General features: G+C 42.5%; 5 protein-coding genes across 20 annotated transcripts in view; 2 read left to right on the top strand and 3 right to left on the bottom strand.

Moving 5' to 3' along the window:
• The first annotated feature begins 669 nt into the window (after positions 1-669).
• On the top strand, positions 670-3106 carry tmem234 (transmembrane protein 234). Of its 3 annotated transcripts, none has more exons than XM_086126469.1 (5): positions 670-743; positions 1030-1181; positions 1298-1364; positions 2017-2109; positions 2176-3106. In XM_086126469.1, the coding sequence occupies exons 1-5, from the start codon at positions 728-730 to the stop codon at positions 2298-2300; spliced, it is 453 nt and encodes a 150-aa protein (XP_085982595.1). In that variant the 5' UTR covers positions 670-727; the 3' UTR covers positions 2301-3106. The 3 variants fall into 3 exon arrangements, with proteins under 3 accessions (XP_085982595.1, XP_085982594.1, XP_085982593.1); XM_086126468.1 differs by having other exon boundaries at positions 693-743; positions 2212-3106; XM_086126467.1 differs by having other exon boundaries at positions 693-743; positions 2209-3106.
• On the bottom strand, positions 3029-10307 carry dcdc2b (doublecortin domain containing 2B). 2 transcript variants are annotated; one of them, XM_086126455.1, is made up of 14 exons: positions 10221-10307; positions 8125-8419; positions 7556-7607; positions 6685-6755; positions 6481-6612; positions 6277-6411; positions 5794-5833; positions 5343-5408; positions 4842-5019; positions 4655-4767; positions 3981-4049; positions 3816-3896; positions 3649-3735; positions 3029-3146 (listed from the first exon to the last, which is right to left on the bottom strand). In XM_086126455.1, exons 2-14 carry the CDS (start codon positions 8394-8396, stop codon positions 3090-3092), a joined length of 1353 nt encoding a protein of 450 aa, XP_085982581.1. In that variant the 5' UTR covers positions 8397-8419; positions 10221-10307; the 3' UTR covers positions 3029-3089. The 2 variants fall into 2 exon arrangements, with proteins under 2 accessions (XP_085982581.1, XP_085982580.1); XM_086126454.1 differs by lacking the exon at positions 10221-10307 and having other exon boundaries at positions 8125-8878.
• A 979-nt stretch (positions 10308-11286) lies between these two features.
• On the bottom strand, positions 11287-13527 carry iqcc (IQ motif containing C). The gene is made up of 5 exons (XM_086126466.1): positions 13410-13527; positions 12473-12616; positions 12116-12401; positions 11862-11983; positions 11287-11452 (listed from the first exon to the last, which is right to left on the bottom strand). Exons 1-5 carry the CDS (start codon positions 13449-13451, stop codon positions 11417-11419), a joined length of 630 nt encoding a protein of 209 aa, XP_085982592.1. The 5' UTR covers positions 13452-13527; the 3' UTR covers positions 11287-11416.
• Positions 13528-13711: 184 nt separating this feature from the next.
• The window catches only part of fancm (FA complementation group M), a 53205-nt gene continuing 39902 nt past the window's right edge, over positions 13712-27014 (top strand). For all 13 annotated transcript variants that reach the window (XM_086126452.1, XM_086126448.1, XM_086126445.1 and 10 more), the window contains exons 1-4: positions 13712-14459; positions 14927-15099; positions 15767-15844; positions 15940-16098. In XM_086126452.1, coding sequence (XP_085982578.1) covers positions 13781-14459; positions 14927-15099; positions 15767-15844; positions 15940-16098 — 1089 coding nt within the window. In that variant the 5' untranslated portion in view covers positions 13712-13780. The remainder of the gene's footprint in view (positions 14460-14926; positions 15100-15766; positions 15845-15939; positions 16099-27014) is intronic.
• Positions 17716-25298, bottom strand: soul3 (heme-binding protein soul3). The gene is made up of 5 exons (XM_086126465.1): positions 24727-25298; positions 20911-21005; positions 20155-20296; positions 19892-20075; positions 17716-19411 (listed from the first exon to the last, which is right to left on the bottom strand). The coding sequence occupies exons 1-5, from the start codon at positions 24953-24955 to the stop codon at positions 19240-19242; spliced, it is 822 nt and encodes a 273-aa protein (XP_085982591.1). The 5' UTR covers positions 24956-25298; the 3' UTR covers positions 17716-19239.

Below are 27014 nucleotides of genomic sequence, written 5' to 3'. Positions count from 1 at the left end.
GTGACGTATACTGTATTGACGGGGAGAACAATTAAATGCTCCTCCACTAGATGGCAGAAGGTACGAAATTAACCTGTGTACAATACAGTATCCACTTGTTACAGTGCATAAAACAGAATAATTATAAGTTTGTGTTCAAATAAACATGCCTAGATTTGTTGAAAAAAAGAGCGTAAACGTGCAAGTAATTAACAGAAATCATCATTAGAATTAATTTGAGCCAATCTATATGTTTATCAAAGTGTTAAAACATTTTAGATAATTTTTGTGGTAATATATTTTAATTTAATCATTACTTTTAAAACTATGTTAAAAACGGAACTGAGCCATTCAAACTGTCATTAAAAAAACAGGCACGGCATGGGTGAAAAAAAAATCAGATTTGGGTCGCCTTTAGCGTTACTGAACGATGCCAAAAGAATTCAACGATGGGAGAGAAATGTACTGTAGTGTTATTCTGCCCATCTTTGACCAATAATGCTGAGAATCACCTCTACAGGGGAATATTCAAGAAGTGCAAAGTTAAGCAACTCAATAAACTAAAAAAATGGAGGACTTGACTCTTGAATCTGGTGGTGGTTAATTCAACAAGACTCTTTGGGGAAAAAATGCACTGAATTTGGTTTTGGCGTACAGTACTTCGAACAGTTATTTTCTTGTAAATAGGTTTATCCGACCATTTCAAGGCGGTCTTGAACGCAACGCGTCAACAGTCTGTGACGTTGTTATGATGGTGACACCAGGTAGGTCGCTAACTCATGATATCTTTCCAACAGTCTCAACGCTTATATAAGCCGAGTTCTGTGTGTGTATTTTATCAGTTTTAATGAAACTAATACGACCGTGTTTGGCGTCATTGAACTGATTACAACGTAGCTATCCGACAGCTTTCCTTGTAGCCCTCATGCTAAGGAAGTTACACCGGAACTCATCATTTTATGTCTCTCGTGACAGTATCTAACAGGAATAAGTGATAACGGTTTAAAAACATTTGCATATTCAAGCGACCTAAAGTATGCTGCTCAATAGTGGAAGTACTGAGTCTCCTGCTGGTGTCCGTGTTGTGGGGATGCACCAACCCTTTCCTGAAAAAAGGCACTGAAGGTATCGAACACGTGTCCAAGTCCAGCAAAGTGGCTCAGTTTCTTGCTGAGCTCAAGTTTCTCTTCCTTAATCTCAAGGTAAACATAGCACATTTCACTTGTTTTTGCATTCGCTTGTTTTCTATGCTTTTTAAAAAAAATGTTGTAAACATAAAATGGATGCCCTTCCTTCTCTATTCTATATCCATCCTCAGTATCTCATCCCGTTTGTCCTGAACCAAAGTGGCTCTTTGGTGTACTATTACACACTTTCCACCACAGGTGAGACATTAAACCGTAGATCCCAGGTGTCAAAGTCAATGCCCATTTTCTAGATTCAACTAATTTTGCAAGAATAAAGGGAGGTTTCAAAGGTCTCGCAGTTTTTTGACAAAAGGCTGTATATTTTCGAGATTTCTGTCGGAATTGAATAAGGTATTTTAATGAGGAAAAAAACTTTGTGTAATTTGATCGAGTAATTTGTATTTATAATTTTATGTGAACGAGAAAAGGTTTACATGTTTTTTACATTATTTCAACATTTAAAAAAAAAAAAAGGATATTTTTTAGATCAAAGTGGAAAAAGTCGCATATTGTTAAAAAATTGTCACCTAATGGGAATAAAGTCATATTATTTTGAGACATTTTTACCTCCTAATTTCTTTTATTTAATTTTTACAATACAATACAATACAATACATGCTGATTTATATAGCGCTTTCACAACAGCGGCAGCTGTAACAAAGCGCTTAACAAAACAGTTAACATAAAGTACGGTAAAATAATAAACACAACACATAACATAAAACACGGACAGTCGTGCAGTCCTAACCACTTTTCCGTCACACGCTTCGTTGTTTGATTTTTGATAAAAACAACCCATCATCGTCTTTTTGGCGGTCTTTTAATTATTGTCATTCATTTTATCATGCAGACTTGTCATTGGCTGTCCCCGTGTCCAACTCTCTCACCTTCCTTTGGACTCTGCTCACTGGCAAGTTGCTGGGCGAGGATTTTGGAGGCAAACGTGAGTCCAGTCCGATCGTGATGCATTAGTTTGCCTTCATCAGCCTTGTTCAAATGTTCTCTTTAGTTTTGAAACCTTTATCTGTCCGTGTCTTTTCAGAAGCTGTTGCCGGAATGTTACTCACTATGGTCGGGGTCACTTTGTGTATCGTAAGCTCCATAGATGACGTCGGCACTCAGGCTCAGGCCTGATGACCTTCCGGTGTGCATAAACGCACTCGGAAGATCATCTTTGCTAAACATGGCCGAAATTCGTTGCATTTGTAGGTGGAAGTTCCACCTTGGTAACCCCCAATCATTCAATCACAAATGATCGAAGTGGCGGCCTGATATAAGTCAGAAAATAATTGTATTTTTGTCAGAAAATCAAATGTATGTTATTTATTGCGTTAGTGTCTCTTTAATTGAGGGTAAATGTTCTTTATCCAATGCATTTTCGGGCTTGGGAAAAATGGCGTAAAATCCCCTAAAATAGTGAAAAATTGTCGTGTTTTTGGTTGTCTGTTTTTAGCTACTTTCTGGTTCATGGAAAAATTATGTAAACTCTTAAAATGAGCCATTGGAAATCCACCTTGGGACAGTTTCTCTTCAACCAAATTGTTTTTGTTCACCCTGCAGTGTTTTTTCCCTGAGCCCAAAATGAAACCAACAAATGCCATTTGAAACAATACTTTACCTCTTCCTGCTTGGCAGAGGTAATAAAATCCAGAATGATGTGATCAAAACCGTCAGACGTTAAGAAGTGTAATATTGTGTAGCTGTATCCAAACAAATCTCACCAAAAAAGATACACTTTTAAATGAATACTTTTAATTCGTCTTTTTGGAAATAATTTCATTGCAAGAACTAAAATGTACATATCATGAAGCGTTGGCTCTACTTTTTTTAATGGGCATTTACCTCCCAAAAACAAGAATTAATGACATTACCAGGCTCTTTTTTTTGTAATACAGTTTCGATCAAAGCAAATAAAGAGAGTGGTTATGATGGTTGCTCGATTTGGCCTTCTCCCTGGTGGTGCTTCTGTGCTCTTTTCTCCTGTAAAACACACACACACACACACACACACACACACACAAAAATAGATGTGACATTGCACCCTGATATCATACATAGCAGTGCATATCAAATCTTTTACACCAAGTACCACCAAAGAGTAGAAATGATAAAATATAAATATAAGATTGCCAAATCATCGTAACAATATGCTCAACTGTACTCAAGCAGTGATTCCTTGGCGTACCACTAGAGGGCGCTTAGTGGCGCACGTAGTTTATAAGATAAGATAAGATAAGAAAACCTTTATTAGTCTCGCAATGGAGAAATTCCAGATTCACAGCAGCAAAGTTATGAAAGGCAGAAGTAGAACAACAAAATATAGGAGCTGCTGGAAAGGCAGCCACTCCCGCGGCGCCATTTTGAAGTCAAGATAACAAAAATAACACAACACAACACATAGGACACAGACAGTCATGCAATCTTCACCACTTTTCTGCATACACTTTGTTCTCTGAAGCAGTTATAGATCGGTTCAACTTGCCTGTTCCCCTTGATGCTCCAAAGTATATCCCTGAATTTCTCCGTGACAGTTGGGGGTGTTCAGAGTCATTCTGTTGAGCTCAGGCTCCTTTAAATCAAGACACTCAGGTTAGGAGACCCGCAAAACAAGAAGTTAGCCCCCCCAAAAAGCGTGCGATGTGTGCGTACCAGGTTTTCACTGCTCAACTCCTCTTTTGTGCTTTGTATTGTCGCTGTGTTTTCCGCTTCATCTTGGTCAGATGGCGGCAACTATAAATGTGACATTTTTAGGAGTCCTTTCAATGTAAAACCAGGACTTTTTCATAAAATGCTTGCGTTTATAATCATGTAAACCTTCAGGGTGCCATTCAGAGCGTCATATGTGATGTTCAGCTCCTCATCCTCCACTATTTCTGCCACTCTCTTAGGATAAAAGACATTTACGGTTTCAAAAAAAAAAAATCACTGTACAATTCACTTTATCTGATAAATACCAATAAATGAGCTGTGTCAAAAATTCTGCCACGACAAAGATAAGCATCAGTTTTTGACACTGTCAGAGAGGTAGTCACAAATCCCGCGGCTGGACCACACACATGGATTTGCCATCGTGAATGTTAAGGTTTAACATTTTCCCGAACAGATGAGGATAAACGATCAGGATAATCTTTTAGAAACTTTTGACAATTGGACATTTGCTACATAAATGGAAGAAAAACGACAATTGCCCAACCCCCCCCCCCCCCCCCCCCCAAAAATAAAACAGTAGTAAATGTATTCTTCTGCGATTGGCTGGCAACCGATTCAGGGTGTCCCCCGCCTACTGCCCGAAGTCAGCTGGGATAGGCTCCAGCACCCCCCGCGACACTAATGAGGATAAAGCGGTTCGGAAGATGAATGAATAAATGTATTCTTAAATTAAGACTTCTGACGTTATTTCACGGTCAAATTTGGGCCTAAAGCTCCGATGGGATTGTCACGGTGTACCCAATATTGCGACCAAATCAAGTGGCTTATATATAGGAAACCTGATCAACGGGAAGCTCTGTCGCTGTATTCTCGTCCTCCTGCACCTCCTTGGCTCCTCTGACCTCTTCCCTCCTCCTCCTGCGCGCTCCCGGCTTGAAGACGCCGCGATAGGCTTAAGCAAAACACGGACGATACATTCGATTCATCTGAGAAAGGATATGAATATGTGTGAGGGTGGTTCCTGACTAGGTCCGTTGCTGTGGGGCGGTCTCGGCATTCGTCTGGCTTTATGAACCCTGACGGGCTTGGCGAAGAGTCCGGAGGTGTCGTTCGCTCTCGGGTCTGTTGTTGGGTCTGTCAGGTGCCGTTCCTGCTGCGGGGGAGCAGCTTCATAACCCGTCGATTTCACCCTCCGCTCGTCTGACTGATAGAAACAGTGTGTTGGGCTTTGACAAAAATGTCTCGTCTCACATTTCACTAAAGGATCTTAATGATTTCCTTCGAGATTTGGGGAGAAATATTCTGTGGACTGATGAGACAAAAGTTAATATTTTTGTAAGATGCGTGTCTCATTATACTGGGCGTAAAAATAGGACAGCATTTGATTAAAAAAAGGGAAAAAAATACACACTAAATGTCAACAGTCAAAAGAGTGGGAGCATAATTTGGGGCTTAATTCTCATTCAGGACCTGGACGACTTGATTCAGAAAATCCTGCATCCCTACTATATTTATATATGGTTTTACCTCTGGAGAGTTGAGCAGAGCAGAGTCACTACATTGGTCTTCTGGACCGCTTCCTTCCTTCCTGTTCTACAACAAAAATATTTTTTAAAAATACGGACGGATTGGCAACGACTTCCATCCACATCGCACGAAGTGGGCCAGTCTGTCAATGACTGCTGGGCCACTTTTTCTCCCCAGTCCGCCCTTGCTGACTAAATTATAGTGTACCAAAGTGTGATTTTATTTTTCTCAGTATCGTCCTGTAAAAAGAAATTAGCAAAAATGTGAAGTGTGTTCTGACTTTTGTGAACCACTGTACGTTATGGCGTATGAAATCCTTCTTGTAAGAGCCCATGGTGTGCATGATATACTGCTTGCCCTCCACAATGAAGTCCCGCTTGTGTTTGTATGTTTTGGCAAAAACAAGAGTTGTCTGCTGCTTGCGTTGTCAGCGCATCAAATTGATATTTACCACGTTTCTCCTCAACCCCCGTCTTCTTCCTGGGTAATACCTATAAATAGGAAAACTCAATGTTAAGTGAAGGAATCAATATGTAGTAAAAGACCCAAATATTTCATTCAAGGCATTCGGCTTGCAAAATTCAGCGGATTTTTTGAGTCACAAACGTTTATGGAAATGACCAGGGAAACAACAGGGGGGTTTTGAGGTTGGCTTTTTAATAGGAAACTTGATCTAGTTGAGACGATACTGTATGTCTAAGTATACTAGAGGTGAAAATGATTCATCGACAACGAATCGATTATGAAATGAATCAAGACATTCAACCTTGTTTCATTTAAAATTGTCCGAATCCACGGAATTTCTGCCTCTCAGCCATAAATATTCTCAGAAGCTACTTGGCCCAAGCCTTGCAAGCTAGCTTCCACGCTGACAACATTTGACAGCAGAGACCAGGGCTTGATTTTTCACAATCTAAAGCCTTGATTGATATACCTCTCTGTGGCTTTAGAGACTAGCAGCTCCACGTACGGAAGCTTCTTGAACTTCTCGGTTCCCACGGCAACGTAACAGCATCCGGTCTCGAGCTCCCCCGCCGAGGTCACTGTGGCCCCCTCCACAGAACACAACCTGACAGTCACAACCGGTCCAGTCAATACTATTTTTGCCTGTGTTTTTTTTTTTTAATTTTTAACTGACCTCCGCACGGCGCCAGTCCGTAAGCTGACCTTGTCGGTGACCAGGCTGAGGATCTGCTCCAGGTCCCGCTGCATGCTGCGAGGAATGATGAATCGGAAGGGTGGACACAGGATGTCCCCATTGCGGAAAACGCTGAAATATGACATAAATTCGTCGGGCAAATGCGTCAAGTAAACGTGTATGATCGGACGAGTTTTGTCTTACTGTATAATACAGGGCACTGGAACAAACTTCTTCCATTTGGCTGACACATTAGGCCTCGGGATTATTTTTGCCTGCAGGAGACATGCCGATAAATGAGCCGTGTTTCCATCGAGCACAAGTTTGATACATAATTCTATGTGAATCTCTGACATAATTTTATGTGAATCTGTTGTCAAAAGGCAACATTTTACATCAATTTTCCACATGAAAAAAAAACAACACTTTTCTAGATACAAGCCGTCATCCAACCATTTTTTTTTTACCTGTGTGATTAATTAGAAAGCGGACAGATAAAGGCATGTTAAGCATTCATTAAATGAAGTCATTGGGGCGCAATTGAGCCCAAGGATCTATGTGACATTTACTATGCTCGTGAGGGAAAACAAAGCGGCCGTTTGGACTTGCCTGGACATGCACTGATTAATCCACTGTCCATATACTGTTAAGCTTAACTTTCACATGATGCCACATTTGCCGCAGTGCTCCACAGCAACCACGACACCAGGCATGCGAGCGCTCCGCAATGCACATAGTCGACATGATGGGTGCACGCGGGGCGCATGTCCAAGGCACACACAGTTACTCTCTTTCAATTCTGTCCGAAGAAGAAATAGCGCCCTTGGAGTGAGAACAAAGCCACTCGTTCGCTAGGCATCGAACAAGTTGAGTCCCGTATCCACAAATTCGTTTTTTGTCCTTTTATTAATCAACAATCAAAACGTGTATGAGACGTTTGGTCTATTTTTATCCGAGTTGGCTTGGTAGGAGATCCACTGGTGCATCCCTGTGGTTGGACTTGGATAAATAAGTCATAGACCGAGCAGCAGACCTTAAATGTGACACGTTTAAGAAGAAAGACGAGCCAGCCTACCTGTGTGTCTTCACGAGCTGCCGGCTGCTTTTTCACACCGTTGTTGACGTAGCTGCATCATGAGAGCACACACATTAAAAAAAAAAAATTGTAAAAAGTCTTCCATACAAATGAGCACAAGTCCCAAAAGTACTCGGTAAAAAAAACACAAAAAACTGCTCTGTTCAAAGAGCTCAGGTGACTGATGTCACATGACCAAAAGTGAACAGGTGAGCCATGACAGTCATTATCTGAGCTCTTAGGCACTGTGATGTCATTTTCCGTCGACAGCAAGTGGCAGTAGAGGACAAATTGGATGCCCCCCGCAGATAGATAAAAACGAGTCTTTTCTTCTGCTTAATTGTTATCCCAAAATATTAATCTGTGTTTCGACTACTATGTGTGTGTGTGTGGGTGGGGGGGGGCATAGAACATATTATTGTCAAGAACATTTTTGACTTGACCTCCCCTTCAATCTTTTTTTTTTTCAAATGTAACGAGTCAAAGTGAAAACTACTGAAGTACATTAACAAAGTATTTGTACTTCCAGCCTCGCCTAAGCAGAATACAAAAGGGTCGCCGGTGCTTACTCCAGTTTCTTGAACTTCTCAAAACCAGCGGCGACATATTGGGCCCCCGTCCGCAAGTCCTGGAGGTCGGCGACCTTGTGGCCCTGCCTGGGAGTATACAGGGTCCTGACGGCCAGCGGGGCCCCGATATTATAGGTCACCTCATTGAGGAAGGCCTCCATGGTAGACACCTGCCGTTGGTTGATCACGAACCGGCGGCCGCTAAAGAAGGGGTCTCCGTTCCTGTACACTACCACGCTTTTCACTGGGGGTAGCGCTGTGGTGGCGGCCATTTCGGCGCTCTCTGCTACTGGTACTACACAGTACACACACACACACACAAACACACCAAAAAAAGCAAATGAGATGTTCAACAAAAAGTACCCTGTTTTTCCCATTCAAAATTCGGTATTCGTCTTATTTCATAACAGGAAGTTCTATTTTCCACATTCCACACTTTTCACAATAAAATGTCCAAATTACATATTTACCACCACATTTGCTGACCGTTTCAAAACCATTTCAACTTTAAAATATCCGACTCATTCGGCACATCTTAGGAACTATTCCAAATCCCCAAACCCCCCAGATTTCAAAATAAAATTCCGATATATATTTGATATATTGATATATTTAACACCTCCTTCCATATTTATAGATTAACTCTAACCATTCCAAGCCTCACATTCTACATTTCAATTTTAGTTCTCCAGCATTTTGGTTGATGTTTTTCACCAATCCCACCCAACTTCTTTCATTGTGTAGTTCTGCACCCAAAAACTTGATTAGTATTATTATTCTGCCAATTTTAACTCTTTTACTCCTTCTGAATCAAACCCCTCCAATTCCAAAATGGACATTGCTTTCCACATTCCACCAAACTAACCACCTTTATGACATTTTCATGGCGGCCCGGTAAGTCCAGTGGTTAGCACGTCGGCTTCACAGTGCAGAGGTACCGGGTTCAATTCCAGCTCCGGCCTCCCTGTGTGGAGTTTGCATGTTCTCCCCGGGCCTGCGTGGGTTTTCTCCGGGTGCTCCGGTTTCCTCCCACATTCCAAAAAAAATATGCGTGGCAGGCTGATTGAACACTCTATATTGTCCCTAGGTGTGAGTGTGAGCGTGGATGGTTGTTCGTCTCTGTGTGCCCTGCGATTGGCTGACAACTGATTCAGGGTGTCCCCCGCCTACTGCCCGGAGACAGCTGGGATAGGCTCCAGCACCCCCCGCGACCCTAGTTAGGATCAAGCGGTTCGGAAGATGAATGAATGAATGAATGACATTTTCATGTTTTCCACACGCACAAAAAACAGTCCAGTGAAGGGATCCTTCAACAACAACAAAAAAAAAGTTCTCTATCTTTCTCACTCCAAAAATCTGTTTCCCTTCCCTCACCGGCAACCACGCATTTTTCACACTAAAATCCCCAAAATAAAACAGAGTTCATTTATGCACCGCCTCCTTCAGATTATCGATTGATTCAAACCATCCTGAGTCTGACATTCATGGTTTCACCATTTCCACTTTATTTTTGCAGCATTTCAGTTGAGTGTGAGATTTTCGGCACTCTCTCATCCTGACTCCCAAAACGCATTCCGCCAATGTGTTCTACCCCTTCCACATTTCTCCACCGATTCGAACCATACCAATTTCAATATATTCACCTCATTCTGGACATGTTCGACATTGCCTTCCCAAGATGCCACATTCTCCACACCCCCACGCACAAAAAAACAAAAATAAAAAACTTGAAAGTGAATAAGAGATTCAATCCAAAAAATAAAAATAAAATTTGCCAATCTGTTCCAATTCCAAATTCAAACCATTCAGCAAAAACAATTTTCCACTTTCCCCAAAGTCCACACTTTTTGCAACGAAATTTTACATATTTACCACAACTTTCCAGATTTCTTGACCCATTTCAACCATTCCAACTTCAAACTGTTTCGCTCATTCGGGCCATACACACACTATTCATCACATCCCCGATATTCCCATATTTCCCCAGCCGTTCCGTTTCAGAGTCAGCTCTTCAGCACTCACACACAATTTCAACAGAAATGGCAATCTTCATTCAATTGTAGGCGTTCGTGAACACACACTCTGCAGATACACACCACAAACTGAAGATAGAGATGAATCCCCTCTGTGTGGCAGTGGTGGTGGTGGCACACTGGCCACGTTCTTCTGCTCCACACACAAGAACCTACAGCCTTGTGTATTTCCTGGTTGCTATGACAGCGCGGACAGCAGTGAATGGCTTCGTGGGTCAAACCACCGGCAGCAACCACAACAAAAGGGACAAAGTGGGAGGGGGTGGGAGTTTGATACCGTATGATAACATTTGCTCATATTTTTTTTAAATGCACCAATATTGTAATAGGTGTGTGACTGAAGTGGTTTCAAAACACTTCAATTCCGGACATAACACTAATGAATGGGTTATGAATGTCATGATACATCAAAATGTATGACCTGACATTAACCCTTTGAGGGACAGCGGTTACTATAGTGGACAGCTTTTCGTGTTATCTGGTTCCAGGGTGCATGAAGAGCCAATCCGTCTATACCAATTAGTCCACCAGGGGGCGTCTGTTGAGGAGCGGGTACTGTCATTTTCTGCGGCCGTTTTGGTTTTCGGCACCAGCTGAAGGGGAGGGCGTGCTTCTTCAGTGGTGCACCTGTTTCTCGTTACCAATCAAGGCCTACCATATATTTAAGAACTGCCAAGCGTCCTTGTCATTGTCAGATTATTGACCTTGCTTGCTGTTTGCTCACGAGAAAATTTTGAGATGCCTCGTTCATGTTTATGACTGCTCTCGTTTTGATAGTTTTCTTGTTTCGTAAGTATTTTTTCAATTTCTTGTTATTTGTGGATTCTTAACATTTCGTGCAATTGAACTTTTGTCATTTTGTGTTGTGTATTTTGGGGGATCAAAAATTCCTTGCCGTTTGCATTGTTTTTTTTTTTTTCATATTGGCTTTTCCTGGTTTTGTGTTGCCAGCGCTTTCTATTTATGCTTTGTCTGTCCTTTGTTTTTGTGGAAATATTTTTTGTACCGTCCTTTGTCTGAATCTACATTTGTGGGGTCCCCTTACTATTTTGTCCATTTTCAGATCGTCTCAAATAAAACAGGAGTATGTGACAACAACATCAGTAATAAGACAAAATGAAGCACTGTGGTAAGTAAATATGTTTATTCATGTTTTACATTGACAAATAAAATACAAAATGTACAATTCGGCCATTTCGTTTAAGAAAATGGAGGCAATTTGTCGCATTGATAAACACATTTGCACAGCAAGGTCCACTTCAATGCATGCTCAGTTTGTCCTTCAGAGACAAGTACTGCAGAGGAGAGAAAGACGGGAACATAATTCAAAATTTGTGTCCTCCTCGCTGGCATAGATGAACATAGATACATGATTTGCAGTTTATAAAATAACTTTCATACCATTTACAAAGTCGAATTTTACCCCTGGCAGTGATGACTTTCAAAAGTGGAAAATTCATTTTGAAATGAATAAATATCTACAATCCACCATCTTCCCGGCAAAGAATTGTGCGTATTGTACTGTACAAACTGACCCCCGTGTGGAAAAAAAAAAAAGGCCACTGGTGGTCATTAAATAAATTATGCGGCTGATTCACTGAGGTGCCATAAATATCATCGTAGTATATCTTGAGCGTCGACCTCGTGGTGGAGCGCCGGTGCGGATTAAATGAAGGGAAATACTGTACTATACCAGCGACTCACCTTTTTCCTGCTGTCGATGGCCTGCTGCAGCCACAGCAGGTCCATGGTCAGGGCGTCTCTATGGCATCGCAAGGACTTGGGATCAGCGGGGACCTCCTGGGCCGAGCGGTACCGCGGCCGACCTGGAGAAGACACATTATTTATGCATTGATGTATAGAGATTTTAAAATCTACTGAGCTATCATTTGCATTGCTTCTACTTAAGTACAAAGTGTGAGTCCTTTTGCCACTTCTGCATATGACAAAGGATTTACCTTGAAGAGGAAGGCTGTCCATACTACTCCAGATTGAGGTGGAGTCCAATGTGCTCTCCAGAACCTCATCAGAGCTCAAGTTCTGAACTGTCTCAAGAACATGGCTGCTTTGTGAACACCCCCTAGCATGTTGTTTTATTCCCAAGCTGTCTCTCTGCACTTCTGTGGTCTGTAGACGATGACTTTCTCCTCTAAATTCTGACAATGGAGCTGCATCTCCTGCTGCTGGGTTCTGTGAGCAGGTGGTGGCCTCTGATCCTGGATCCATCCTGCGTAGGGGGCCATCCTGGTTTAAAAAAAAAGGCTTGAGAAAGGCGCCAAGGTAAATCAATTTTTATTACAGGTACCGAGACTTGCCGTGTCTGTGAAATGGGGGATGGGAATGATGGCATCCCTCCACCCCAAGTGGACCGAAGTGCCATCTATCTCTTTCACGACCTCCTCAAAGTCAGAACTTGCATGACGTAACTCCGCCCTCACCAGAAGGCCTCGTGCGTGAGCCTGCGGAGATGACATGCAATAGGGGGTCTTCGACAGTTGTACCTTGAGAAGTACAGTTATATGACTGAGGGCCATGTAACTGTTAACTTGCTAACTTGTCGGTGTTCAAATTGCAGTAGCTTCAACGGTTATACAGGCGTTTCCTTTTAAATGTTAGCATTAGCATTAAGATGGCTAACTAGAGGCTATGGAATGTATTGTTTTAAATACTCTCCAAGATTGTATGTTTAGTTTGACGATAGAGATACATAAAACGGCTTGAAGCCTCTTTTATGAAGAATTGTTCACGATTTGCCAAAGTCGGCCGAAAAATCGCAAATTAGGTCACTCGCATCTCAAGGCACAACTGTTCCTTGTTTTAAGGTTTAAAAACAAGTTAATGTCTTAAAACTCAAACCTTTAACTAGCACTCAAGGGCACATTTGATTTTTAAAAGTTAAACATAGTAAAGGTTATTCATAGAGGTAAAATAAACATGCACAGGCATCTATCTTTCTAAATGGGGACGAAACATATTGTATTCTGAATAGAATTAATACTTTAAAAACATGGGAAGGGCTGTTAAAAAGTTAAAGCTAAAGGCGAGTTCTTGTTGCTTTAGCAAGACGAGGCATTAAAATCGACCAAAATAAGCACAGCCACGAGGCTAATGCTAACAGCTCGCATCGTTCTCGGTTTGCCACAGCCACTCTGCATAACCTAACCCAAAAAGAGTGCTACAATCGCCGCGATCGTAAAGAAGCTTTACCGCTTCACAGTATGCAAGCAGATAAATTAGCAACGAGGTTATTACCTGCAAAAGAACGAGCGTGTTCTCCCAGTCAGCACTGTGCATCACTGGTAACGTGATTCCCCAGAGAGAGGCGGGAGCTTGGCGTTTACTTCTGGTGTCAAGTTCGAAAAATAAAATTTTAATGTAAAAATTATAGCTTCATGCTGACGCCAAATATGGGTTAATTTTGTTTTTAATATTATTTGAAAAAGCATCGATAAACCTGATAAACGCTGTCTAAGAAACAAAACTAGACTTGCTCGAGCAGGGGAACGCTTATATTTTGAAAAACGTGACCCGGAAATTAGCCATTGTTTGCATCTTCAGTTAGCTATGGCTCGCTCGCTGTCCAACCCCACCAAAAAGTTTTATTTACGACATAACTCGAGAAAATGAGCGGTTCTTCTAACCAGAGGACTTTATTTCAGACTTGGGGTTCGTCCGCGCCTCCACCCAACGTTGTTCGGCCTCCAAAAGAACGAAAAAAAGTCCCTGGACTGCGCAAAGAGAATCAAAGCGGCACAGTCCAGAGACCTGCTGCAAATCCACTATGGGCTGAGCTCGGCTCTTTAAACCCAACAGACGCTCCGAAAGCGAGACACCCCACAACAGAACCCCCCGAACCCTCTCTTTATGATGATGATGAAGATGACGACCTCATGGTGGTCGCTGTCAATGAAGCTGAGGAGAACCTACAACATGATAATGGCAGCTTACTCCAACAGGAAAGGCCCCTGTCTCCCACTCCATCAGTTGGAGAGATCCCCTATCCAGATTTCCCTGGTTTTGACAGCTCCTCCGCGACAGTGTGGATTTATCCCACGAACTACCCGATTAGGGAATACCAACTCAACATGTCGAAGGCCGCTTTGTTCCAAAACACCCTAGTGTGCCTTCCCACAGGTTTGGGGAAAACGTTCATCGCCGCGGTTGTGATGTACAACTTCTATCGTTGGTATCCAACTGGGAAGATCGTGTTCATGGCGCCCACCAAGCCACTGGTGGCGCAGCAGATTGAGGCTTGCTACAACGTGATGGGCATCCCACAGGGGCACATGGCAGAGCTGACTGGTACAGTATTCCTCTCCCACTATAGTCTCACTCTTCTTCTCAAACCTCTTGGGGTGAATTTTTTTCCCAAGAACTCCTGCGACATCCGAATTTAAATAAATTACTAGATTTAATTCCAACATAAGAATTTCTATTTAATGTTTTGAAGTAAATATTGTATTTGATCAGTTTTTAGCCAGTTTGCGTTTCGGACCACTTGACACATTTAAAGCAGAAATCAAGTTGCAAGATTGTTGGGCGTCAACTCCACTTGTGGTTTTAAGCTAATTGAGGCAAGACTTTGTTCTCATTTATTGCATTTTTCTTTAGTAGTAGCCCTCTGATTGACCGATGACCTATCCAGAGTATATTCCTTCTCTCCCGTAAAGTCAGCATGGATAACCCAAGCTCACCTGCGACCCGAATTAGACCAATAGAAAATGGAGGCATCCAAGTTTTAAATAATATCCCTGTCTGTGTTTCTGCAGGCAGCACAGCGGCTCACCGGAGGCAGGAAGTGTGGCGCTCCAAGCGCTTGTTCTTCCTCACACCTCAGGTGATGATGAACGATCTGTCCAGAAACACATGCCCAGCCCTGCAAGTCAAGTGTGTGGTGATCGATGAGGCCCACAAGGCGCTAGGCAACCATGCCTTCTGTCAGGTAAACATGGCATTGGACATGACACTTAATAGACACACCATTCACCCAAAATGTGCTTGATTTTGAGCTGGGGTTGGAGTTTGAAAGAAGTATCAGAGCTTTGGGTTTGCATCTTCAAAGGGCGGACTGTGGTCTGGATCCGGACTGAGTCAAAGTCTCATGCCAACTTGTGGTCAGTTGCCACAAAATCGCCTAAGCCTTAGTCCATTGATCTCTAAAAAGACTCAGTGGTTGTTGTTGACGTGACTTTCGGCTTAGCGAGTCATTCACATGATTACTGGAAATGTTATCAAATATTTAACACACAATTTTCATAACATCCTTCTTTTTATATAACTTCCACTTCGGGTCACGGGTTGGTACTTAGCTCAGCTGACTTGGGCTAGAGGCGCGGTAGACTCTGAAATGGTTGCCAGCCAATCGCCATGCACATATAGACGCAAACGAGCGTTCACAGTCACAACTGTGGACAATGTAAGAGAATCTTAAATGGAGCAACCATGCACGGTTTTGAAATGTTGGAGGAAGACAAGAGAAAACACACAACAGCAGGGAGAACATGCCAATCCCACACAGGAAGGCCGGAGTGAAAATTCAAAGCCGAACCTCGGGACTGTGTCAGTCGCAGATAAACATTTTAATTTGTCCTGTTCTTGTTCATGTTCAGGTGATCAGACAGCTCAGCAGTCAGACTCTGCAGTTCCGCGTGTTAGCCCTGAGCGCCACTCCAGGGGGAGACACCAAGGTGAGAGACTATAATCCTTTTCTTTCTGCAGCCCACCGCGAAACACATGATAACTCCGTCTGTGTTCACCCCCCCCCCCCCCCCCCCCCATGCAGTCGGTGCAGTCCGTGATCTCCAATCTGCTCATCTCCCACATTGAGCTACGCTCAGAGGAAAGCCCGGACATCTTGGCCCACTCGCACCAGCGCAGCGTGGAGAAGATGGTGGTGCCGCTGGGGGAGGCGCTGGCTGCCCAGCAGGCTCGCTACCTGCAGGTGTGTGAGTGACAATACAAAAGTGTGTGTCGTTCAATGTGCAGCCTAAATGTTGGTGTTTTGCTGCCCCTTAGTGGTCACACTGTGCATAGTCAGTAAATCGGTAACTGTTAGGAACTCTCGCCAAGCAGACAGTGCTTGTGTAAACTTTTTACTATCAGTCCATGTGTTATTATTGTAAGCCGCTGTCACCTTATGCAATGTGTGAACAGTAGTACAGCGCCTAAATACACAAAAACAAAACAACTGGACTGACAAATAAAAAAATGACTCCATTCAAACGTATTGCACATAGAAGTTGAAAAACATTTCTACCTGAATTAATGTCAAAGACAAAAACAGTTCTTAAAAAATACATGCAAATGTATTGAACTTGGTAGTTAAATACAACTGAACGGTTGTTAACCAGTGCTTATTTCACAAAGCTGTGTCAAAAATACGTTTAGAGACACATTAAAATTTGCTGTTGCTGGCGACATGGTGGACTAGTAGAGCGTCAGCTTCAGTTCTGAGATTCGGTGTGCAGTTTGTTTCCCCCCGTGCTGGCGTGGGGTTTTCCCATTTTCCCAAAACATGGATGTGAAGTCCTTTTAAAGACTCTCAATTGTATTTGTGAATTGTTGACCAATTAAGTATCAAGGTGTCAAATGAGCATTACTGCTGTTCTTTTATTGGTTTGTGTGGTTGCGCCTCTTTGTGTCATTTTCAATGTTTGTGTGTGATTTTCTTTTTTTTAATGACCTATTTTGTACTGTAGTGGAATGAAAGACCGAGCTTTAACGTGATGTCATCGTAGCGTATGGATGCTTTGCGTTGGCAGGTTCAGTGGCATTCTTGCACTTAATTATCCATGCTGATTGATTCTCTCAGCAGTTGTCTCTTCATACGGTTATTATGTATCAGTTTGGAGTCCACCTTTGCAAGAAGCCGTTGTGTGCTGTTCAGTTGAGTTGGGTGTGGCCGGGCCACCTTTTGTTGGAAACATTTGATCCCATTAAAAGGGAGGGATTTGCCTTGAGGGACATTCCAGCGTGGGTAAACAGGACTTGGTACTGCATTTGGGAATTGTACTCTTACACAATTCTGAATGCATTCGATTTGACTGCTTAAGATCATTTTGTATGTAAATAATGATCCGTAAGGTATTTATTTGATAATGGTCATGTTCGATGAATGGTTTGAAATGATATGAATGGGTTTTTTTTTTTTTTTTTTTTTTTATTAAATGTGAGCAAACAATGGAGAATGAGGCTCTCCAGTATTCTACTTCTCAGCAAAGAGACCCATTCATGAAAGGAGACGGCACGCTGCAGCAAAGTGGAGACTACTGCAGCATCCAGTGCTAATGCACAGCAACCGCTAAATTTAGCTTGCGTTTATTTTTGACATTACAAGCCGTACATCCTAAAGTTACAATGCGGCCAATCTGCTCAACCAGTGAGCTACCATCAGGGGTTTACGCCACACTTGTATTATTACACCTTGCTTTGTAAAGGGTAAAGCACTGATATTAAGTTCACGCTCTGCTCATTCAGCTCCATTAGCTCTGTGGCATCGATAGAAAAAAAATTATAAAATGGGGTGGAAAAAGGTAAATAAAACATTCTTTTTGTGTCATTTTTAAAAGACAGGAGAACAAGCTCATGTTTATTTAAAACCACAGTAGTGATCTGCTGTTGCACCTTTATGTTCACAGTACAGCACAAATTAAGCCTTTCAACTAAAATAAGCAAACATTAAACGGAAGGGGCTTGATGTTCTCATCTAACCAAGCTCACAAAGGGGAGGCACACTCTCATTGTGTGTATCATGGCTTTGAAACACCTCTGTTCACAGTCATGGTATGTATGGAAAAGAACATCTTTGGATTATTATTTTTTTTGTTGTTAATGGCCACTTGGGCAAACCAAATGTAATTTTCTATCATCATTTTTGAGGAAATTATACTTTAACCTACTTTAACATCCTGTCATTCATACAATCATATATTGAATCTTTTAAACAAACAAAAAAATATTTCAGAATATCTGGTGGATTGGTCAGGTTAAACTGAAAATATAGCGAATATATAAACATTACCATACAGATATTTCAGCAACACTTTGCAAGGACACCCCTAATGGCCAATGGATCAACCCTTCTCAACAGAACCGTTGTCTCCAAGTGGTACGGATATTTATTCATCGTTAAGACAGAACATCACAAATAAACAGTTTCAACCATAACATTCGGTTTCCTGGTGGTCTCGGTCTAAGAAATGGATCTCGGTCGCGCATCTGTTTGCAATGTCTCCACTGTCATCAGCAGCGGTGGTGGTTGCAGCGGTGGTGGTTGCCGCGGTATACAGTAGTGAATACGTACACACTTTGCGGGGGGGGGGGGGGGTGGAATTATATTTTTTATATACAGTATATATATACAGTATATATAAAAAGATTGATTCTCAGGTGGAGGAACCATGAGGAATGCTTTGCCTTGTTTGCAACGGATGTATTTAAGTGCTTTTGATTGTCATCCAGCAATAGTTTGGTTTTGTGTGCACACACACACACACAAACACACATTGATGTATTTCTCAATTTGTGTCAAGTTTGATTCAGTTAGGTAGTTATTGGCATCCATCGTGTTGCACACTACAGAAACTACCTCCCGCCTCCCCACGCTACCGACTCACCACGTTAACACTTGAATGGTCCAAGCTAGAGAAAGAAAAATGGTTTAGTGACTGGTTGTGTGGTAACCTGTTGATTGAATCCTCTCGTGAAACCATTTAACCTGCAGCGATCTCGAGATTTGAACAATAAAACAAGTGCATCAACACTGACAGTTTTGACAACAACTCGGCAAGATCGAATGCGACAGAGAAAGCGGCGCAATGGACAATAAAAATGCACCATGATTAGGCGGCACGTTTGATGCCGAGGATAATTTAGCGGCTTTATTACAGCACTCCCAAGGGTTTGACTATGCCGTTTGAATGTGTAGTGCGCTGGTAAGATGAGGCCGTGATGAGGAAAAGGACGATGTTGCATCTATGAGCTGTGGACTGGGCAGAGGTGGTGTAATAGAGATCAGTCTTTGTGAGGCTCAAAGGGTGTCTGGGGTGTTCACTGGTGAAATGCCTCATTCGGCTCTACCCCATTAACAGCGCTCCAAGAACCAGATCTCGTTCTGGCGCTGGCCGTGCGCCGGGTTGGTGTAGCCGGCCACGATGAACGAGTCATTGACGCACGTTCCAGGGGACTCGAGCAGCTCAGCCATGGTGTTGATCTGATCCACGATAGTAAACTCGTTTGTGGGGCCAGTGAAGGGCCTGCAGTGAGAGGAGAGGGGCTATTAGCAAAAGCTTGTTGCAATAATACACCCATACACAAAACCTAATAGAGTGCAAATGCCGCCATCATATGCAGTCATCACTTGTTTGTGGTGTAATATACTTTTTGTTTAACAAATAAAAAACATAATAAACATTCATGCACGACGGCCATAACTGACGTCCGGACTGGCTCATGGTCAGCCAGTTTACAACCAACCGCTAACCTGGGCTCGCAACATCAAACTGTACTTTCATTTGCCGACACCCACGTCACTCACCGGGCCACCTTCCTCCTTTTAAAGCCATACACAGACGAATATTACAGTGTAGGACATGAGGATGGGGTCTCCAAATGGACAATACCTGCCCCTCACTGAGCTATTTTGTTGTTTAATAATGCAAAATATATATTTTTAGCCATTAACCAGTGCTGTTGTTGGAGGCTGTTGACACCATCGCAGTCCTTTCTTTGCTCACCTTGTGTACACAACAGCTGCGGGCCAGATCTCGATGATGATATCACGGTCATGAGGTTGAGGGGGCTGCGCCTGGTGGTTGGTGGGCAGGTAATACGCCACAGTCACTTCCTGGGCGATGGTCGAATGGTTCTCGTCCGTGCGCACCACAGTCACAATGGGCAGTGACATGCCCAGGTAGTCGCCTGCACGAGAAGGAATATATGATGCCATCTCGTCGCTGAGTGATATCGAGCATTTTGGTCAACTTGTGTTTAAACTCACCTAAGGAGTTCTGCTGGCAGATGTATCTCATTATCCTCATGAAGCCGTAGCAGATGCTCTGTTCGTACGTCTCCTCGCGCATTGTTATGCAGGCCCAGTGGCCCTTTTCATAATGCCGCTTCTCAAACAGCAGCTCCCCGCACTACAAACGTTAACGCCAACAGAAAAGCTGGTATCAAGTCGAATAGCAAAAATCAGTGGATAATTGACAGCCATTATAATTGCGCTGGGGGAAAAAATGTGTGTATATATATATATATATATATATACACATATTATATAAACTTTTTTTTTTAAATCCCCCAAATTCTTGAGTAAGCGGGGATTTCATCACAAAGTCAGTTATGGTCTGTAGCAGATAGTTGTGGCTATACAATGACTCATTTCGGTAAAAGGGCAAAATCGGCACAAGTGGATTTATGAGATCATTTTAGAACAGCGAACAGGTGTCCGATTAAAATCACCCCCCCCCCCCCCCATCTTGCTCTGATAGCTGCCCTATGACAGACTGATAGCCTGTGACTTTCCTTTGTTTTAATGGACTAATTAACTCAAGTTAAACCAATTAGCCAACTTTATTTATATGGCCCCCATGAGGGGGGGTTAACTGGCTCACTGTACTGGGAACAGAACCCTTTCGAATAAGATGAAGTAGTGCACTCGACCAAATTATTGTAGCAACAAAGAAAAAAAAACATGTTTCGAAAATACTGTTGTTCCAAAAAAAGTTGGTAAAACACAAAGTCAGATTCATACCTTTTCTTTGCGTGATAGGAGGGTAAAAGGGATGTGTTCTCTGTTACTGCGTCCGTTGTTGTTGGAGGTAAGCTGTTGAATGGGTTCGGACATTTCTGTAATAGAAAAACGAACATAACAGAAAACATGGGTCAATTGAAAGAGAATTTGAAAGTCATATTGTTGCACGCTTACTAGCAAACAAATGTGAGATGTTTACATGTGTAGGATTTGGTGAAGTGTGTCTTGCTGTCTGTACGGTTCAACAATGCAAACAAGCCAGCGATGTAGGTCGGACCTCGATACCCGCGGTTTGGATGTTTTTGGTATGCGTTTTTGTGCAGAAGCTTGGTGGTATTGCTTGTGTGTCGTTGGGCTCAACATGAAATGCCCCAAAATTCCGAGAAGACTGCTTGATTGACATATTAGTCAGATGACGTCGTTGAAGTAAGGAAGCAAGCGTATTTTTTTTTTCCCCCTGGATGGGTTTTGTCACGCTCTGTCTTGTCTGAAAGCGGTGAAAAAACGCCAACGTTAAATGGAAGATCTAATGGACAAATTGTGTCCTGTTCCTCCGCTTGCTCCCACCATGACGTGGGAAGAAGGGGGGTGGTCATAGCTATATTGCTGACTAGAAAGGGGTGTTTTGAGAGTAGTTAGTTGTATCCTGATTTCTTTCTCCACAATGAATTGATAAAATTGAAAATGCAAGCTACTATCAATTTCCCGACCCAAAAAAATATATATGAAGAGAATTTTGGAGTGAAAAATGGTCAATGTCTGCCATATGATCCCTCTAAGGTCAATGGACTGGCTAGTGTCGTATTGGTTGAAACCCCGACTCTCCAAGCTTGGTGCTGCAATTATTCTTCCTTGGTTACAACAGTGGTTGTGAAAAGGCCCCATTCAAAACTTCTCAAGCCTCTAATGAGAAAAAACACCTCAAATGAGAAAAACACCCAAAGTTCACATGGCGTGCGGTTTAGTACTGGTGTGAGACGGCTTCCAGATGGGCACAGCGCTGTGCCAAGGCATCACATGGCGTGATGTGTATTAGAGGTGACGCAGAGAACACTGATTAAAGCTGCCAGCTATAGACCACTATTGACGCACAACAAGTCGGTGCCTTCGCACATAGGATCGACTGTGCCAGATTCTTATCAACTATTAAAAGCTAGTCTGGTTCGCTGGCTTGACCTTGTAACTAATATCACCTGGAATTCAAAAAAATAGGCCGACGCACTGAAAGGCAAGGCATTCACATCGACTCAATCACATCAAATCAATGTGATGAGAGGATAAGTAGGTCACGTGGATCCATGGTGTTAGGGCCACCAATCAATCCAAGTGAGAGGACCAACATTTTTTGCATGTGTATAGCAGAGGAAATCAATGTCTATCGAACTCGGTCATCCATTCTCGATGAGCGCAAAAGCAATATAATCTGTTGCTATGGCAGCACCTCAGTCTAGATGCAGTCAATAGTCACAACACATGCTTTGTTTCCCTGGCTTAAAACAACACTCACGTCATATCCAAATTTCAAGCTAAACAGGTGCGCAACTAGTCACTGAATCGCATAGTCCGGAAGAATTGAATGTACACTTTTTCCGTGCAATAATTCTATCGGCTGTGTAAAGCGCAGTGTCTTAATTGTGCAATGGCAGACGGAAATTGGGTGTGCGTTCAAAGATGTGACCTCCTCTTTCGCGGATTCGTCTTGTGTACCTTTTAGAGGTTACAAAGTCGACTTTACTCTTCAATGACGCATGACGTCGACTGATCACGCTTTTGGCTTTAGGAGAAAGCGGTGACACTCGCCCCAACGGATGATCACCCGGAATGACATTAGTCTGTCACTTTAATTTAAATTATCCTCCTTTTCTGAATGCACCGTTTTGGTAAGAGTGGGAACGGGTAAAGGGGGGGGGGGGTCACAGTTTAGCAGATCCATTATTTTGCCAACATTGCAAATTCCCACCATGCAGCACCTGCTGCTGCGACGTTCCCAGAACGAGGACAGCTTTTCTTGTTTGGCCGAGTTGTGCAAACATGACCTGGCTGTGCCAGTGGCAAGCGCGTCGAGCCAGGTAATAATTTATCTGGCATTCACTGTTTTCTAGACAAAGCCCTGGAAAAGAAACCTGACTGGCATCACTTTGTCTGAATAAAACACGTGTTAACAGCGGTAGATATTGAGTGTAATTTGTTGAGTAGAGGAATAACATTGAGGGCCCCCCCCACCCCCCATATCCCTCGTGCAATTATGGTATAACATTTATTTCATCCTCAGAGCTGACAGTGTGCATGATTTTTACACTCCAATTCCATCACTGTAGCTCAGAATTAACACCTGTGTGACATCAGAATCATCTTTATTGGCCAAGTATGTAGAACACACAAGGCATTTGTCTCCGGTATAAAACGCTGCATTAGTATCATAAGAGAAATAATTCACACATTTTATCCCATCATCCAACTAAATATCAGAAAGTACTCCGGAGCCCACCAAATGTATACATTTACAGTATATGTTAACAGGACTAGTTGCGACTTACCTGCGAAAAAATATCAGCATGGTAGGCCTTCAGATGCCGCTGGAGATTCGTACTAGACATTCTTTCCACCTAGTTTGTCCACATTTACTGTGACCGCCTAACCCTAACGGCATTATAAAAGGTGATTTACATTTGAAATGTTCAATGCATGCGGGTGATCATCATAAGGCCTGCATGGCAGACATCTCCCATCTGCAAACCTGTAAATCTCGGGAAAGGACGCCTTGCCCGTGTACTCTGTGCTGTATTTACATGCAGGACATGGCAGCAGCAGCAACCATGAACCGGCCAGCACACAGTCAAGGTAGATAATCTGTCCCTGAGGCAGAAAGCGTCAGCAAGCCATTTTGTGCTAAATCCTCAATTAGTGCCGTGCTTTGGAGGGCAGGAGTAGGGACATGCTGAGTATGTTGTTGGGTTTCTCACTCTGGAACAGTCTAGTTAGTGCTGACTGACAAAAATATTAATTCGTGATAGTGATATTTAATAGTGAGATGATACAGAAATATACTTTTGTGCTTTCTTTCCTTGCTTTGGAATTCTGCCTAAGTCATGTTATGATGGGCAGGTCATATTTTGACACAGTTGTTAAATCTCATACAATATATGACATGTCTACCGTATGTTCAAAAACCAATGGTGTTTTTTGGCCTGGTGGAGTTTTGAGTTTACAGTCCGTTTTGAAAAATAGCACAATTGTTTCTTCGTGTGTATATTTTTTTTATTCGTGCAATGTTATGGATATTAATGATCGTGAACATAACCAATTACAGTGTGTTGTTCCATTTTGGCAGGTTACTCTACTCTAAAAGCTTAATGTAGTGATTTTATTCGACAATAACAATGAATAAAACAAACCTAAGCAACTATTTATCACGGCATTAATCGTTTTACAAGTCTACAAAGTTAAACATTGAGTACTTGCAGGCAAACTATCACTCAAGGCTACTTTAGAGTCCCATTGCTCTCAAAGCGTTAGTAAACAGGAGCCTATTTCACTCCGTAATAACACGTTAATGGGCAAATTTGTGTAAAAATGTCGCCATTTAAAACCACGTCACAATGCATTACGATAAACCCGGAGCATTAAACTAGGGTCAGTTTACACGAACGACCAAGTTGAGTCTTAGCAGTTGAACTTCACTGTCAAAAATACGTCGTCACTTGTTGTTTCGACCTCTCTGCTTTGAGAAGGCACGATGCTACAGCTAAGGTAACCGTGTCACAACGTTCCTTTTTGCGTCCGAACATAAAGTTATTTTCGTTTTTTTTAAGTTACCCTTTGCAACTTCCACTTGGTGTCCTCGGGCTACGTCCTGCCAGTAGTGCAGCAGTCGGTCGGCGTCTTCTTCGTCGTCCTCCAGGCTGCCGTTGCCGGAGTCGGACAGCTGATCCTCGGAGAAAGACTCCAAGTCCTCCAGGGTGATCATGCCGCCGCCGCCGCCACCGCCGGGGCCGCTGCCACCTCCACCACCGCCGCCACTCATTTGACAGCCACCGCGGTCCATTTTGTCGCGGCAATTAAAAAGAAACGTGTTGTCGTTTCTGATTAAAAAAATGACACGATCGGACAATGTTATGCTAAAATCCCGGTTTTTTTCGTTCTTCGTGACTTCACTGCAGCGCGTGTCCTGATGAGGCTCACGGCCAGTCGTGGGTCAACAAATCGGACTCGAAGCAACTGTCCACCGCGCATTTAGCCATTATTATGAAAAATAAACAAACCAAAAAAAAACAATAATATCGTCACAACGACATGCAAGTCCGGCTTTAACTTGTGCTTTAAATTCGCTAATAAATAAGCCGACAGTGAGCGCCGTCTTTGTCTGTTGGGCTCGAACTGGGGGAATCGGTGAAGGCGACGTTTATAGGAGACGAGGCACACCACGTGACTCCTCAGGCCCTTGCCACTCCCTCATCTTTCATCTTCGAGCTGCTGTCCGAGACGACAAATAGTGCCAACCAAACAACCGTCCATTCTCGCCTTGATATCGCTTTATTCAACAAAATGAAAAGAACAGCGTTGATAGACTGTACTCAATTGAGAGTACTGTTACTTTAGAGCAGGGGGCTTTCCACAGGAACAAAAAACCACTGTGAAATTTTAGGGTGAACCTAAAATGAACTGTCAACCCCCCCAGATACTCGTGGCCAACCGCCTGTGGATTTCCATATTCCCAGTTTTAAAATTTTAATATATATATTTTTCCCTCTCACCAATCCCCGTGTTTTCTGTTGAAAATGTATGTTTATCAGAGTGTTTTGAAGATTTTTTTGGGGGGGGTGTTATTATTTTTTTATTCAATGGATGTCGATTATATGCAGATTTTTGCTATTGGCCGGCCGACCTGGTTACTGTCTTCCGTGAATAGCAGGAGATAAAGGTCTTAATTTGACTTGTAAACATTTGAATGCACATGTGGCACAACTTGCTGTTCTGAGAGGCAAAAACAATAAAACAATATTGCGTATGTGTGTGTGTGTGTGTGTGGGCTGGGTGCGCATGCATGACCTCTGAGAGTTGAGATCAAGATAAGGCTATGACCATCACAATTACATTTCAAAACCGTCACTTCCTTGAAAATTTTAGTCTCTCTTTAATTGGAATGTTGTTTTAAATACAGTTGACAGTCAAAAACACAGTGTTGCGACACTCAAAAATTATTGTAAGAGATACAGCAAATCCCTGTGTATGTATTGCAAAATTATGAGTAAAATAATCAACCAATTTAGCTGATTTGGTGCAAGCTACATTGAAAATATAATATACTGTATATGTGTTAAATAAAACCAGTTCACTGTGCAATCAGAACCTCAATCCAGAAATCTGTGGAAGACAAAATTAAGATTCGCTGGTGTTACTTTCTCTGAAATTAACATTAGCTTACCGGTCTGTTTTTTATTGAGATGCTGGCCAAAATTCAACGATTTCACTGAGTTGAAGACTGCAGAATTTGCACATTGTAGAGTCTTTTCTTTTGAATGTTGTTCTAGTCTTTGCGGCCGAAGAAGCCAAATTTAATTACTGTCTTAAGACAGGGCTGTCCTCACTCAGTTTAGTTTTTTAGTCTTGCACCTTTCACTTCCGCTTGTGTGCGGTGGTGTCCCTCAGTCCTGAAAAGGTTGCCGTCATGTAGGTGATGGTGGGGGGACGGGGGAGGGAGTTAGTGACACATGAATTGAAGCTATTTGTTGTTTTACAAGTGCACATTCATGAAGTTGAAGAATGGCAGATGAGTGCCGGTCTTGGCGGTCAAGACCAGGACTTTTGGGAGTCGAGTTAAAAGCAAGACCTTCGGCAAATGATCTTGCGACGAAGACCTGTCAAAAGTATTACAACGCTGCTGTACATGCGTGTGTGACGACGACTTTTAATTCCTGTATATAGTTGAAAAAATGTCTTTACACTTGTGTGACAGTTAATTAATGTTATTTAAAACATTTCCTATATACCGGTACTTAAAAGAGGCTTTGTGATGTCACAAATAAATCCACTTTACATTGTGTCCTCTTGGGAAATTACTTTGAAATCAGCACAGCTTGCAAGTCAACCGGTGTCACGAAATG

The sequence above is a fragment of the Hippocampus guttulatus genome, chromosome 13 (assembly GCF_054856545.1).
Source record: "Hippocampus guttulatus isolate MCC_2025c chromosome 13, RoL_Hgut_1.0, whole genome shotgun sequence".
Lineage (NCBI taxonomy): Eukaryota > Metazoa > Chordata > Actinopteri > Syngnathiformes > Syngnathidae > Hippocampus > Hippocampus guttulatus.
The sequence above is the reverse complement of the archived record's forward strand: the minus strand, read 5'-3'. Positions and strand labels throughout refer to the sequence as shown.

Bases quoted from the DNA above. Each gene is read 5' to 3' on its own strand.
- tmem234 (XM_086126469.1), top strand. The intron at 1,182-1,297 runs GTAAACATAGCA...ATCCATCCTCAG, and splicing joins TTCTCTTCCTTAATCTCAAG to TATCTCATCCCGTTTGTCCT. The intron at 2,110-2,175 runs GTGAGTCCAGTC...TGTTCTCTTTAG, and splicing joins CGAGGATTTTGGAGGCAAAC to TTTTGAAACCTTTATCTGTC.
- dcdc2b (XM_086126454.1), bottom strand. From the start codon at position 8,501: ATGGGAAAAACAGGGTACTTTTTGTTGAACATCTCATTTGCTTTTTTT. The intron at 7,608-8,124 runs GTAAGCACCGGC...CTCATGATGCAG, and splicing joins GAGAAGTTCAAGAAACTGGA to CTACGTCAACAACGGTGTGA. The intron at 5,834-6,276 runs GTATATCAATCA...TCCTATTTATAG, and splicing joins GTCTCTAAAGCCACAGAGAG to GTATTACCCAGGAAGAAGAC.
- iqcc (XM_086126466.1), bottom strand. From the start codon at position 13,451: ATGCACAGTGCTGACTGGGAGAACACGCTCGTTCTTTTGCAG. The intron at 12,402-12,472 runs GCAAGTCTCGGT...TTTTTAAACCAG, and splicing joins TCCCCCATTTCACAGACACG to GATGGCCCCCTACGCAGGAT. The intron at 11,453-11,861 runs GTGAGTCGCTGG...TCTCCTCTGCAG, and splicing joins CCATCGACAGCAGGAAAAAG to TACTTGTCTCTGAAGGACAA.
- soul3 (XM_086126465.1), bottom strand. From the start codon at position 24,955: ATGGACCGCGGTGGCTGTCAAATGAGTGGCGGCGGTGGTGGAGGTGGC. The intron at 20,297-20,910 runs GTATGAATCTGA...TAACGTTTGTAG, and splicing joins TCCTATCACGCAAAGAAAAG to TGCGGGGAGCTGCTGTTTGA. The intron at 20,076-20,154 runs GTGAGTTTAAAC...CTTCTCGTGCAG, and splicing joins CTGCCAGCAGAACTCCTTAG to GCGACTACCTGGGCATGTCA.